The sequence below is a fragment of the Scyliorhinus torazame genome, chromosome 13 (genome assembly GCF_047496885.1).
Source record: "Scyliorhinus torazame isolate Kashiwa2021f chromosome 13, sScyTor2.1, whole genome shotgun sequence".
NCBI lineage: Eukaryota > Metazoa > Chordata > Chondrichthyes > Carcharhiniformes > Scyliorhinidae > Scyliorhinus > Scyliorhinus torazame.
Genome location: NC_092719.1, coordinates 196,242,433 through 196,257,107, shown reverse-complemented (window position 1 = coordinate 196,257,107; position 14,675 = coordinate 196,242,433). Strand labels below are relative to the sequence as shown.

Here is a 14,675-nt window from a genome sequence, read left to right as displayed (position 1 = left end):
CGCTGTTCCCGCCGGCAGCGACCAGGTGTGGATGGCGTCGGTGGGAACCTGTCGTGTTGGGCAGGCCGCTCGGCCCATCCGGGCCGGAGAATCGCCCATTACCAACGGCAAGCGGCGATTCTCCCAGCGGCCAGCCGTGCCAGGGTGGGGGGTGGGAGAATCACGTGGGCGTCGGGACGGCGTGGCGGGACTCGCGCGGCGCCCGGGCGATTCTCCCATCCGGCGTGGGGGGGGGGGGGGGGGGAGAATTCCGCCCCCTTTTCTTACAGTCTTACAAAATTAAAATAAAATATTGGGTTTCTTTCCAGTATCCTAGCAACTGTTGGGGTCTGGTCTGGGATGGTAATACTATTCACAAATGGTTTATTTGACACCTGAATTGTCAACATCTACACAAGTCTTAATGTCATTAGAAGGGTGGAGTAGAGCTGAGAGATATCTTACTTGAAACAGGTTACAGGAACATAGGCTATAGCGTAAAGAATGAAGGAATTGATGATGGAAAGATTGATCATTTTGTTCATGATTTAGCTTCTGTTCAGTAACTGGCCATATATAACACACTGATCATGTATTTTTATTGGTGCTTGACACCAAGTTGTCAAGTTTGTACAGCTATTAAAAATTTTCACTTAGGAATGAAACCGCTGAGGTAGCGGTGCTGGGACAAATGTACCTTTTGCTGTCAATGTTAGGTCTGTTGGGTGAGATCTTCTCGCTGTTCACACCGGAGGGATCTTCCTGTCCCGCTGATGGCGCACCCTCACCGCGTGTTTCCCGGCAATGAGGGGTGGATTCAATGGGAAATCCCAGCGGGACCAGAAGATCCCCCATCGGCCAACTGGTCCCAGTAACATGCTCCACTCACTGACATAAGTTAGCTTTTTAAACAGGTAGCAGGTTGTGTAACACTTTCAAAATCAGATTCAGGGTGAGGAAAATTTTAACCCGTCTTTTGCTTCTACTTTATTCAACCCTGATAATCGAACAGACTTTGTAACAGAAATCAACCCTTACCAACTCCAAAGAAGAAATGAGTCTGTTCAGAGCAGCTTGCATATCAAAGATTCGTCTCAATCCTGATTCTTTGCTATGTTAGTAATGCTCATAATTGTGGACTACATTTTTGTGTGGGCAGGTGTCAGAAATCGGAGCTACAGGGTCTGTGAGTCAGTGTGGCGTGCTGTTTATTTGCAGTTTGAAAAGTAGTAATTTAACTCCTTCAACACTTGTCTCTTCAGAGAATTGTCTCTGACATTCTCATGCTTAAGATTCCTGCAGCCAATGTGCTGCTTTTCTCCATAATGATGCAAATATGTAGCAATAAAATCAATCGTAATTGCAAATAAAATGACTTTCCAAACAGAGCCATCCTGAAGAGCAGGACTGGCAGCAGAAACCTTTTGATTGACCATGCAGAGATAAATGGAATAGAAGGCCCTAAATAGGACAAAAGTAACACCTGAATAATGATCAGGCGTTGGGTTGTCGGTTAGTGACCCTTCTGGTAGATGCTGGACTATCTGTGCTTGAACCTTTTTTTCTGGCACACTCAAGCAAGTGTGTCCCTCATGACTACCACATTGTCAACTATTTCCAGTATAAATACAGAAAATGACTAATTATATTGTGGAGGGTTTTGCTCCAGTGCTTGACATATGTGGTGGTGGTGGGGATACTCTTTTGGGACAATGGAAAGGGGTTAGCTCTAATTACATTTTATTGCTTATTTCAGAATCAAACACCCAAACATAGTGTCACTGGAAGACATTTATGAGAGTTCAACACATCTCTACTTGGTGATGCAACTGTAAGTATTGATTGCACATTTCTCACATCTACATAGTAATTCAGTTGTAACTATCCATCCAGTGTAAGTGATGTTGCACATTCAGTGCTAACTATTTACTGTACATACAATGTTTATCCAGTGCCGAATATTAATTCTGCATCGGCCTGGAAGTACAGCTATAAAGATCCATCCAGTGCAGACATACATACACAGGGAACTATCATTCCAATGTTGACTGTTTATTGCAAGTATCAATCTTTCTCCGGATGGAGTGTAAAATCCCTGTGGAAGCAATAGCGAACTATGTATAGTATGTATTTTGAATAATTAATGTAACCAAGATATAGGGTGATATCAAGTCGGGTGTGTGCTACAGAATCGCGCTTTGAGGCTGAATAATGCTTGGAATGATGAAAGCATCTTTGTTTCCTATCGTGCTCTTATTATTAATGAGAACACGTTTGAAAGAAGTATTACTTTGCTGATATTGACAACAGCTTTTCTATGATGGTAGATTGAACCATATAATTAGACAAATTGTGATGGGATTCATTTTATGGCTTTGTGTTGTAGAATGACGTCCAACACTTTCAGTATTTTCAGCTTGTATTTTCAATATTGTTTCCATCCAGAGAGCTGAAGGTCTGCCCACCTAACTGAACAGGCTCCCCAAGCTAGTTTGCAGAAATACAAAATTACCTCAGTCATCCATTTTGTCCCCTCCTTGCTACCACAAGGTCTGTTTACAGATATGGGAGTGGTTTGGAATAATAATAATCTTTATTAGTGTCACAAATAGGCTTACATTAACACTGCAATGAAGTTACTGTGAAAAGCAATGAAGTTACTGTGAAAATCACTATTGCACCAAGTCAAAATCAGCCTCACTGCACATGGGGTAGACATGCCGACTTGCGTATTGCTGAAAAACGAGACATGCTGTTGAAGCTTTTCATCATGCACTCATCAGGACATAAACCAAGACTGACAAATTTCAAAGGGAACAACCATTTATACTGCACGCAGAAAGGGATTCTGATTGTTTGGCAAGTCAGCTCTGATTCATTGAGATATTACCATGGCATATGTAGTAGGGAGTCATTCTCACCCATATTTTTGTTTATTCAAAAATGGTGCAATGTCTGGACATATTCCTTTTGCATGCAGAAGACAAGTTCCTCCATATGAACATATGTCAATTCTAGCAAGCATAAGTGAGCCACATTGTCACTCTGACTGATGATCTTAAATTGGTTGTTAGTATAATACTTTGAGCACTTGGGATTGTTCAGCAAATGCTGTCCAATCGTGGAATCACATCCAATGTTAGACATTATAAGATCATAAGAAATAGGAACGGGAGTCGGCCAATCGGCCCCTAAAGCCTGTTCTGCCATTCAATAGGATCATGGCTGACCCAACATTCATCATGTCCACTTTCCTATCCTTTCCCCATAACCGTGGGTTCCCTTACTGATCAAGAACCTACCTATCTATTTCAGCCTTAAATATACAGAAGGGCACTGCCCCCAGCTCTCAGTGGCAAGGAGGTCCAAAGGCCCCCATCCCTCTTGAGAGAAGAAATTCCTCCTCATCTCAGTCTTAAATTGGCATCCCTTGATTCTGAGAATACGCTCTCTGGTCCTAGACTCTCCCAGGAGGGGAAACATCCTCTCGGTATTTACTATGTCAAGCCCCTTAAGAATCCTATATGTTTTAATGAGATCACCTCTCTATCTTCTAAATTGTAATAAGTAGAGTCCCATTCTGCTTAACCTTCGCTCATAAGACAATCCCTCCATACCTGGGATTGCCCTAGTGAACCTTCTCTGAACCTCCAATGAAATAATGGGCGGGTTCCTCCATCGTCGTCAGGGTTCTCCATTTCGACGGTTGGTCAATGGGATTTCCCCTTGTGGGGCACCCCCCCACGCTGTCGGGAAACCCCCGGGCTGCTGGCAAAATGGAGAATCTTGACGGCGGATGATTCGGCCCAATATCTTTCCTTAAATATGGGGACCAAAATTGCTCACAGTACTCCTGATGTGGTCGCACCAGTACCTTATACAGTTGCAGCAAGACTTCCTGACTCTTATACTCTAACCTTCTTGAAATAAAGGCCAACATTCCATTAGCCTTCCTGATTATCTGGGCAGCTGTGTGCTAGCTTTATGTGTTTTGTGCACAATTACCCCCAAGTCCCTTTGTGTTGCAGCGTTCTGCAGTTTTCCCCCATTTAAATAGTACTCTGTCCTTTTATTCTGCCATCCAAAATGAACAACTTCACAATTTCCCACATTATAATCCATTTGCCAACTTTTTGTCCACTTACTTAACTCATCAATATCTTTTTGCAAACTGTTTGTATCCCTCTTGCAATTTGCCTTTCCACCTATTTTTGTGTTGTCTATAAATTTGGCTACAGTACATTTGCATCTGTCATAGAACATAGAACATACAGTGCAGAAGGCCCATCGACTCTGCACCGACCCACTTAAGCCCTCACTTCCAACCTATCCCCGTAACCAAATAACCCCCCCCCCTAACCGTTTTGGACACAAAGGGCAATTTATCATGGCCAATCCACCTAACCTGCACGTCTTTGGATTGTGGGAGGAAACCGGAGCATCCACAGGAAACCCACACACTCACGGGGAGAATGTGCAGACTCCTCACAGACAGTGACCCAGCAGGGAATCGAACCTGGGACCCTGACGCTGTGAAGCCACAGTTATATCCACTTGTGCTACCGTGCTGTCATTAATATATATTGTAAACAGTTGCGGTCTCAGCGCTGATCCCTGTGGAACCCCACTGATTACAAGTTGCCAACCAGAAAAATAACCCCCTTATAGCCATTCACTGTTTCCTGCCCATCAGCCAATTCACTATCCATGCCGATGTACATCCAACACATGGGCTCTTATCTTATGACATAACCTTTTGTAATGTACCTTGTTGAACGCTTCTGGAGGTCCAAATTCACCACATCTACTGGTTCCCCTCTATCTACTGGTTCCCCTCTGGCTGAAAATTCCTTCAAAAACTCAAATAAATTAGTCAGACCCGATTTCCCTTTCAAGAAGCAATGCTGATTCTGCTGGGTTAGATTATGATTTTCCAAATGTGCTGCTATTACTTCCTTAACAATTGATTCCAACATTTTTCCAACAATAAATGTCAGGCTAATTGGCCTATAGTTACCCATTTTTTGCCTCCCTCCCTTTTTGAATTGGGCTGGCACATTGGCTGTTTTCCAATCCTCTGGTTTAGCACACTGGGTAAATAGCTGGCTTTTAAAGCAGACCAAGGCAGGCCAGCAGCACGGTTCAATTCCCGGACCAGCCTCCCCGAACAGGCGCCGGAATGTGGCGACTAGGGGCTTTTCACAGTAACTTCATTTGAAGCCTACTAGTGACAATAAGCGATTTTCATTTTCTTTCTGGTAATTCTCCAGCATCCAAAGATTTTTCGAAAATTACAGCCAGTGCATCCACTATCTCTGTAGCAGCTACTTTTAGGATCCTAGGATGCAGGCCATCAGGGACATGGGACCTAGGGACCTATCTGCCCCATTAGTTTGGCTAATACTACTTCTCTAGTGATGGTAATGGTATTCAATTCCTCCCCTGAATTCTTTAGAATTAATGGGCTATTCAAAGTATCTTCTGTAAAGACTGATGCAAAATATCTGTATTTCCTCTGCCATTTCCTATCTCGCCAGATTCATTTTCTATGCGGCCTATGTTCACTTTGACCTCTCTCTTCCTTTTTTTATATATAATGAAGGTCGTTTTGTCAGTTTTTATATTTTTCACTAGTTTTCCCTCATAATGTATTTTCTCTCTTGATTATCATTTAGTCCTTCTTTGCCGAATTCTGAATTTATCCCAGTCTTCGGGGCTATCACTGACTTTTGCCTCCTTATATGCTTTGTCTTTCAACTTAATGCTCTCCTTAATTTTCTTGGTTAGCCATGGTTGGTTTAGAATCTTTCCTCCTTACTGGGATATCTTGGCCGGGATTCTCCCCTACCCGGCGGGATGGAGTGGCGGGAACCAATCTGGCGTCGGGCCGCCCCAAAGGTGCGGATTTCTCCGCACCTTTAGGGGCCATGCCCTCACCTTGAGTGGTTAGGCCGCGCCGGAGTGGTTGGCGCACCGCCGGCCGGCGGGAAAGGCCTTTGGCGCCACGCCAGCCGGGACGAAGGGACTGCGCCAGCCGGTGGAAGTCCGCGCATGCGCGGGAGCATCAGCGGCTGCTGACGTCATCCCCGCGCATACAAAGGGGGTGTGTCACTTCCGCATCGGCCATCGCGGAGTCTATGGTCGAGGCAGAAGGAAAAGAGTGCCCCCACGGCACAGGCCCGCCCACGGATCGGTGGGCCCCGATCGTGGGCCAGGCCACCATGGGGGCACCCCCCGGGGCCAGATCACCCTCCCCCCCCCCCACAGGACCCCGGAGCCCGCCCCCTCCGCCAGTCCCGTCGGTAAGGTAGATGGTTTGATTCACGCCGGCGGGACTGGCATGACAGCAGCGGGACTTCGGCCCATTGCGGGCCGGAGAATCGCCAAGGGGGGGGCTCGCCGACCGGCGCGGAGCGATTCCCGCCCCCGCCAAATTTTCGGGGCCGGAGAATTCGGCGGCTGGCGTGGGCGGGAATCCTGCCCCTTTTTACTGAGAGTCATGAATTACTTTCTTAAATGTCTGCCACTGTTTATTCACTGTCTTTCCTGTCAATCTATCCGCCAAGTCCACTTTTGTTAACTTTATCGTCATTTCATTGCAATTCCCTATGTTTAAGTTAAACACAGTTGTTTCTGACCCAAGGTTTTTTTCACTCTCAAACTGAATATTAAGTTCTATCATGTTATGATCATTACTGCGGAGGGGATCTTTTACGCTGAGGTCATTTGTTAAATCTGCCTCATTACCCATTGCAATTTCATTGTAATTCCGTTAAACACTGTTGTTTCCAACCCAAGTTTCTTATTCTCAAACTGAATGTTATCTCAAATTGAATATCATGTTATGATCACTATTTCCGAGGGGACCTTTGAGGACATTTATCAAACCTGTTATATTAACCATTACTATATCCCTGATAGCCTGTTCCCTGGTTGGCTCCATGACCCATTGCTTTAGGAAACCATCTGTAATGTACTCTATGATCCACCATTCGTTGGGATGTGCACCTCAGGTGCCTGGGATTGCACTGGCACGTAAACTCATATACCAGGTTATTCATTTGTATGATAGGTAAAGGGCGGCATTCTCCAACCCCCACACCTGGTCGGAGAATCAGCGGGGGGCGGCGTGAATCCCACCCCGCCGCTCCGACGTCAGCTGCCAAATTTTCCGCCGCCGGCTTTTTGGCGGGGGCAGGGATCACGTCGCGCCATCAGCGGCCCCCCTGGCGATTCTTCAGGCCCCGATGGGCCGAGCGGCCACCCGTTTTTGGCCAGTTCCGTCGGCGTGAAATACACAAGGTCCATACCTGCTCTGATGGCAGTTAGCGGGGTCCTCGGGGGGCTTGGGGGGCCATGGGGGCGGGGCCCTCAGGGTGGACTGGCCCGCGATCGGGGCCCACCGATCTGCAGGCGGGCCTGTGCCGTGGGGGCACTCTTTCCCTCCATGCCGGCCTCTGGCCATGGCCGGCGCGGAAAAGCAACCCACTGCGCAGGGATCACGCCAGCTGTTCTGCGCATGCGCCAAAACATGCTGGCGCTCCCGCGCATGTGTCAACTCGCGGCGTCTGGCGGAGGCCCTTCGGCGCCGGTTGGCACGGCGCCAACCACTCCAGCGCCGGCCTAGCCCCTGGAAGTGCGGAGGATTCCTCAACTTCCGGGCGGCCCGACGCTGGAATAGTTCACGCCACTCTTTGGCGCAGGTACGGCCCGCCCGCCGGTTGGGGGAGAATTCCGGCCAAAATGTTTTTTTGACTTGATGGCAGCATCCTGTTAGTAGAAAACACCACTCCTGCAATTGCTAATGAAGCCAATCTTATAGCACGTGATGCTGTAGGAATCCCAGTAGGTCATAGAGTCATAGATGTCTACAGCACAGAAAAGGCCCTTCAGCCCATCAGATCTGCGTCAGTCAAAACCAACCACCTAACTATTCTAATCCCATTTTCCAGGACTTGGCCCATAATCGTGTATGACTTGGCATCGCAAACGCACATTTAAATACTTCTTAAATGTTATGAGAGTCTCTGCTTCCACCACACTTTCAGGCAGCGAGTTCCAGACTCCCACCCCCCTCTGGGTGAAAGTTTTTCCTCACATCCCCTCTAAACCTCCTGCCCCTTACCTTAAATCTATGCCCCCTGATAATTGATCCCTCCATCAACGGGGAAAGTTTCTTTCTGTCTACTCTATCTATGCCCCTCATAATTTTATACATCTCAATCTTGTCCCTCCTCAGTCTCTTCTGCTCCAAGGAAAACAACCCCAGTCTATCCAATCTCTCTTCATAACTAAAATTCTCCAGCCTAGGCAACATCCTGTGGCCTAACCAATGCTTTATACAGTTCCAGCATAGCCTCCATGCTCTTAAACTCTATGCCTCGGCTAATAAAGGCAAGTATATGATATGTCTTCTTAACCACTGTATTCACCTTCCCTGTTACCTTAATGGACCAGTGTACATGTACAGCAAAATAATAATAATCGTTATTAGTGTCACAAGTAGGCTTACATTAACACTGCAATTAAGTTACTGCGAAAAGCCCCCGGTCGCCACACAATGGCGCCTGTTCGGGTACACAAAGGGAGAATTCAGAATGTCCAATTCACCTAACAGCACGTCTTTCGGGACGTGTGGGAGGAAACTGGAGCACCCGGAGGAAATCCACGCAGACACGGGGAGAACTTGCAGACTCTGCACAGAACTTGTGTCCCTGGCACAGTGAAGCAGTGCTAACCACTGTGCTACCACGCCACCCTGATCCACCTGCTCTTCGGAGCTTCCCAGGGTCCTGCCCTTTATCATATATTCCCTTGCCTTGTTTGTCCTGCCCAAGTGCATCACCTCACAATTATCCAGATTAAATTCCATTTGCCAGTGATCAGCCCATCTGACCAGCCTGCCTATACAATTTTCGTATCAGAGACAAGAACGTACTGATCGACCCTCCTATATTCTAGTCTAATCACTTATATAAACCACAAACTGCAAGGTCCCCAACACTGATCCCTGCGGGACCCCAGTAGACACAGGCTTCCAGTCAGAAAACACAGTGGACACAGACTTCCAGTCAGAAAAACAACCCTCGATCATCACCCTCTGCTTCCTGCCACTCAGCCAATTCTGGATCCTATTTGCCAAATTTTCATGGATTCCATGGGCTCTTACCTTCGTTAATAGTCTCCCATGTGGGGCCTTATCAAAAGCTTTGCTGAAGTCAAAGTAGACTATGGCAAATATGTTGTCCTCATCTGCATATCTGGTCACCTCGTCGAAAAACTCAATCATGTTGGTCAGACATGACGTCCCCTTAACAAAACCATGCTGACTGTTATTGATTAGTCCCTGCCTCTCCAAATACAGGTTAATTCTGTCTCTCAGAATTTCTTCAAATAGTTTCCTACCACTGACGTTCGACTGACTGGTCTGTAGTTTCCTTCCTCCTTTCTTGAATAATGGTACCACATTGGCTATCCTCCAGTCCTCCGGCACCGCTCCTGTGGCCAGAGATGAATTGAAAATTATTGCCAACGCTCCTGTTATTTCCTTCCTAGCCTTACCCAACAGACTGGGATACATTTCATATATTGACCAATGAAATTAAGCTTGTTATAAACAGTAGTAGAGAACCCATTCATGGTTTTTTCAACCAGCATGTTGAGGAAAGAGAACTTCTTCGACTGAACAATCCCAAGTGTGCTAAGAATTAGATCAACAACCAATTTTCACAGTAACTTCATTGCAGTGTTAATGTAAGCCTACCTGTGACACTGATAAAGCTTATTATTATTATCATTTAAGATTATCAGTCATGCTCACAATAGTTCATTTACACTTGCTAGAAGCTACATATGTTATATGCAGGTACCTGTCCTCTGCAAGCAAAAGGAATATGTTCAGGCATTGTACTTTTATGGTGTAAACAAAAGGAAAGTATGGGGGGGGGGGACAAACGTTTTACGGTGCATTCACCATGGTAATATCTTGATCAATCAGAGCCAACTTGCCAACCAATCCCTTTTCTCATGCAGTAAAAAATGTTACTCCCTTTGGAATGTGACATTTTTGTATCTGTCCTGATGAGTGAGCGACAAAAAACTTCAACAACATGTCTCTTTTTGTCCAGCTGTATTCAAATTCCCTACCAAGCAACTAGTTCTTCTCCCCTGCCACTCATTTCACCCCACTCTCAGTGAACACTAGGTACAAAGCTGCAGGCTGGATTTAGGAGGCTCTGTAAGTTTAGACCCCTGCCAATGATTATCCTTGGCACCTGGCCCTTTTTTTAATGGACCTTTAGTTCGCGGTTGCTCGGGAGCTGTAGTGAGGGATTGATGCACCAGTTATGCTCTTCTACAGTTAGATGACCTTTTGGTCTGTATTGTATTGAACCCTCTTTGATTGAACTAGGCTGTGTGGTAAATGGCTCACTAATAGTTGCTGTAGGTCCTGTTTTAGTATTCATATGTTTTGACGCTTTAAAAATCAGTGACCAACATGCCCAGCGACAGTTTGAAAGAGACTGATCTGCATTAACATCGCTTGCAGGTTAATTTGAATAATACGATCACTTAAAGTACTTGGAAAAGCTCTGATCTGTAATATTCATGGGCTGATTGTTCGTGTTATAGGAGTGTGTGGGTTGGGTCGTGGGGGTCGATGTTATCGCCTTGTGTGCTGCTCCACAGGGAGGAGGTTGCAATCTATGGCCTCTCCTGGCTTTTGAGTGCTGCTGACAGCTAATTACAGTGTGTGAGAGGAAGCTGAAGACAACCTGCACTGAACACATTGACATTTAAGTCACTGGCTCCCATGTGACTTAACACGAATCAAGAAAAAACTACTTTTGACGTGATTTTCTTTCTTGCCATTTTTTGACAGGTTTCAATATAAATTACAACTTTTCCTCCTCATGAGGATCGTTCATCCTTGAATGAAGTGGAATTAACCCTGCAAAGGGCCAACTCAGATGCACCTTGGTTTCCTGGGAAAAGCATGCTCCAATGGAGTTTTGTAACCCTACCAGGACTCGCCCCAAGAAAGGCTTCCAAAAGCAGCTCCTTTAACCCTACAGGAACTTGGTGTGTAGTGTTGACGCATGATGAATGCTTTGTTGAGGTATTGGAATTCTAAAGGCAATAGAGCAGTTAAAAAAAAAACATAAAAAGTAAAAGATAAATGAATCATCTGTGTTTTGAATGGTATTTGCAGGGTCAGATAACCTATAGATTAGTGTTACACCCTTGGAGAAGGTAACATCCCAGATAAAGGCCCAGAACCTCCTAGAAATCACTTTTTGAACTCCCCAAATGTTATACTTTCTCGGCCATGCGGACAGGCACACATAACGGAATTTCCTGTGGAGAGAAGGGAGAACCGTGAGATGGAGTAGTTACATGGACCATGATAGTTAGGGTTTATGCTTGGGGGAAATGGTTCTGTTATTGTGGGTTTTTTGTGTTTGTTGGATCTCTTTGTTTAAAACTGTTAAAATTATAAATGCCTTAATAGAATATTTTCTAAAAATAAAAAAGAATTTCCTATGGAGGGAATTTTATCACAGCCGTAGATAAAGGCCAGGATAAAGCAAGCGCAATCACGAACGAAACATCACCACAGGGGTAATAGTGAACAGGCATCTGGGGCGGGATTCTCCGAGCCTCCGCACCGAGCGCGTTTTCAGCTGAACTCCCAAATACATTTGTATCGATAATGGCCGGGATTGTCCGTGCTTCCGTGCCGCAATCGTGCTCAGCGCGGGGGCGGAGAATGGGGGGCCAGACCTGTGATCGGGTCCAATGCTTCCCCGCGATGCTCCGTGGACCGGAGAATCGCCACCAAGTCGGGCGCGCGCGGTCGACGTGGTGCCGGTCAGGGGCCATTTAAAGAGGCCATGACGGCGATTCTCCGGCGGCATTTGGCTGAGTTCCCGATGCCGTGGTTCCCTCATGGTTCCACCCGGCGGGAGCTCGGAGTGGTGGCTGCGGACCCAGTCCGCGGCTGCACTGGTGGGGAGCGGCGGGATCCGTCACCGGGGGGCGGGGGCCTCCAGGACGGCCAGGCTCGCGATCAGGGGCCACCAATCGGCGGGTGCGCGTGATATGGGGGGGCCTATATTGTTGGGGCCGGCTTGCTTTGTGGGTCCATCATGTTGCGCGGCGGCCGGCGCATGGACCCGCAGCCAGAAGCCCCATATCGGCAGCCGGAGCTGCGTGGACTAGTCCAGGGCCCTGCAAGCCCCCTTCAAAACAGAGAATCACTCTGGACTTTCTCCAAGCCCGTTTTCTCTTGGGCTTGGGGACATAGCCCCATTTACAGAGAATTCCACCCCTGTTGTCAGCCATGGTCATGCATCACACTCAGAGCCTCGTGCCACTCAGGTCCTCTTCCTCTTCCATTATTTTTTTTAAGAACCGAAGTCTGTCTATTGGAAAGATCATTCTGAACACAGGAGCAAAATATTGCTGGTGCGCTGAGGCCTCAGTCAAGAAATTCAAAAGAAGGTCTTGAAGAAAATAGTGATCGTGATCAGGTTTCCAAAGCCCTGCGAAACCCGATCAGACAAGGTTAAAATTGAAAATGAGCGGAAGTTTGGTGTTAAACCCATCGGAGGAGGACGGGTGTGGATTTTCAGAGTCGAAAAAAAATTCCCTTCCATTCTGCCTGCCCAACCTTCCATGGTGTCAGAGGTTCTACCTCACAAGGCAGAAAATAGATAGTAGAGGAAATGTAAATATCCACAGTGTAAAAGCAAAGTAAAGTCGCCATAGTCCCAGAGAACATAGGCTGCTTTCCCTTTTGAGGGGGAGAGCTGTCTGGTGGTGATTTAACCTTAGGATCACCACACCTCAGGCAAGGGCCAGTTTGAGAAGGTGAGGCCTTCATGAATACCTCAGTTGGTACAGGAATTGAACCTGTGCTTTTGTCCTCGCTCTGCATCATGAACCAGCCATCCAGCCAACTGAGCTAAACCAGCCCCCATAAAGTACACGCACATTTTCCTCCAAATCATTTATATATGCTACAAACAGCAAAGGTCCCAGCACTGATCCCTGCGGAACACCACTGGTCACAGCCCTCCAATTAGAAAAGCACCATTCCATTGCTACTCTCTGCCTTCTATGACCTAGCCAATTCTGTATCCAAATGTAAATACACTTAGACTAGATAGACACTAGAGGGAGCACCAGAGACATCATGACACACAGACATTCAACCAATAGGTCAGTAAGATAGGACACGACCAATGGACATTCAAGACACATCCAGACATGACACCAACCCATATAAAAGGACACAGCACACATGCTCAGTCTCTTTCCAGTGGAGACACTTAGTGAGTACAGACAGGGGTGATTGAAACACATCACACCCGCCATGTGGATTGTAGCAGACTGGTTAGTTAGTCTGAGTAGCTATAGCAGGATTAACAGGAGAGTCAAATCCAAGTAGGAGAATGGTTAACAGTTTAATAAATGCGTTAAAGCTATCTCCCAGTCTGAACCTTCCTTTGTCAGAGTGTACAATAAGGAAGCAGCTTATGCTACGTCAAGAGCATAACAAAACAGCTGGGTCAAAATCCTGGAACCCCCTCCCTAACAGCACTATAGGTGCATCTAAACTACAAGGGCTACAGTGGTTCATGAAGGCAGCTCACCACCACACTGTCAGAGGCAATTTGAGATGGTCAATAAATACTGGTCGAGCCAGAAATGCCCACATCCCATCAAGAAATTCAACAAAATATACAGGCAGTACCTTGTAACCTCATTAGAAATTGTCACCAGACTCTATTGCACCCACTCAGTGGGCAGAATCTTGTGCCCTGCCCAGTGGTGTATTTAGTTGAGGGGGTTGATTTAAGTAGGCATATGAGGACCCCACTGCCTTGCTGCCTTCATCCTGATTAAGACTGAGGTGGGAAGGCCTGGGGATGTCCTTCCTCCCCCACCACAAATTGAGACTTGCAAGTCAACTGGGTATAAACCCAGCAGTGGGCAGGAACTAATCATACAGGGAGCTCAACAAACAAACCTGTGTGGGAGTCCGTTGCAGTCTTCCAGGGGATGGGGTAGTGTGAGGGGAACGGAGGGGTCCCTCATTCAAAGGCATTCAGCGCTTAATTGAGAGCCCTGGCATCATGAAGGGAAGGGGTGCACTGTGAGCCATCCCCTTGCCCTCGCTGCTGACACCCCTCTCCCCATCCCTCCCAAAACTCAGGTGGAGGTGGGGGGGTTGTGGGGGAGGCCTACTGTAGGCCCATCAAGTGTCTGATTGCCACAAGATGTGGCTGGCCTTCCCAAAAAGTGAGAACAGCTCTCTCGCCAGCAGCTGCAACCCCCATCTCCACCATAAGATTCCAACCAGTGTGCCGTTGAACTGCGATCACTTATGTGGTTGAATCATGGAGTGGGACTGAGCCGACAGCTCTCTGGCTTGGAGGTGACCATGTTACCTACTGAAGGCAATATTCAGTCGTATAAATAATTACTTCCAAATACATCTGAGATGAATACATCTATGATGAATGTAAGACATTTTAATATTTTAATATTTGTTGCAGTAATGTAATTAAAAGCCCTGGTTTAAAATACATAAAGGTATGTCCGCTAAAGCTATGATTAAGGGGTTGTAAAGGTGAGGTAGTCATTGATTTTTAACCCCTGTTTACTTGTTTGCGTATTGATAGCTCTAA

General features: G+C 46.7%; 1 protein-coding gene across 1 annotated transcript in view; it reads left to right on the top strand.

Moving 5' to 3' along the window:
- The window catches only part of LOC140388490 (calcium/calmodulin-dependent protein kinase type 1-like), a 315,146-nt gene that overhangs the window by 249,173 nt on the left and 51,298 nt on the right, over positions 1-14,675 (top strand). Inside the window, exon 4 of the mRNA XM_072472766.1 lies at positions 1,736-1,810. Within this exon, the coding sequence (XP_072328867.1) occupies positions 1,736-1,810 (75 nt within the window). The remainder of the gene's footprint in view (positions 1-1,735; positions 1,811-14,675) is intronic.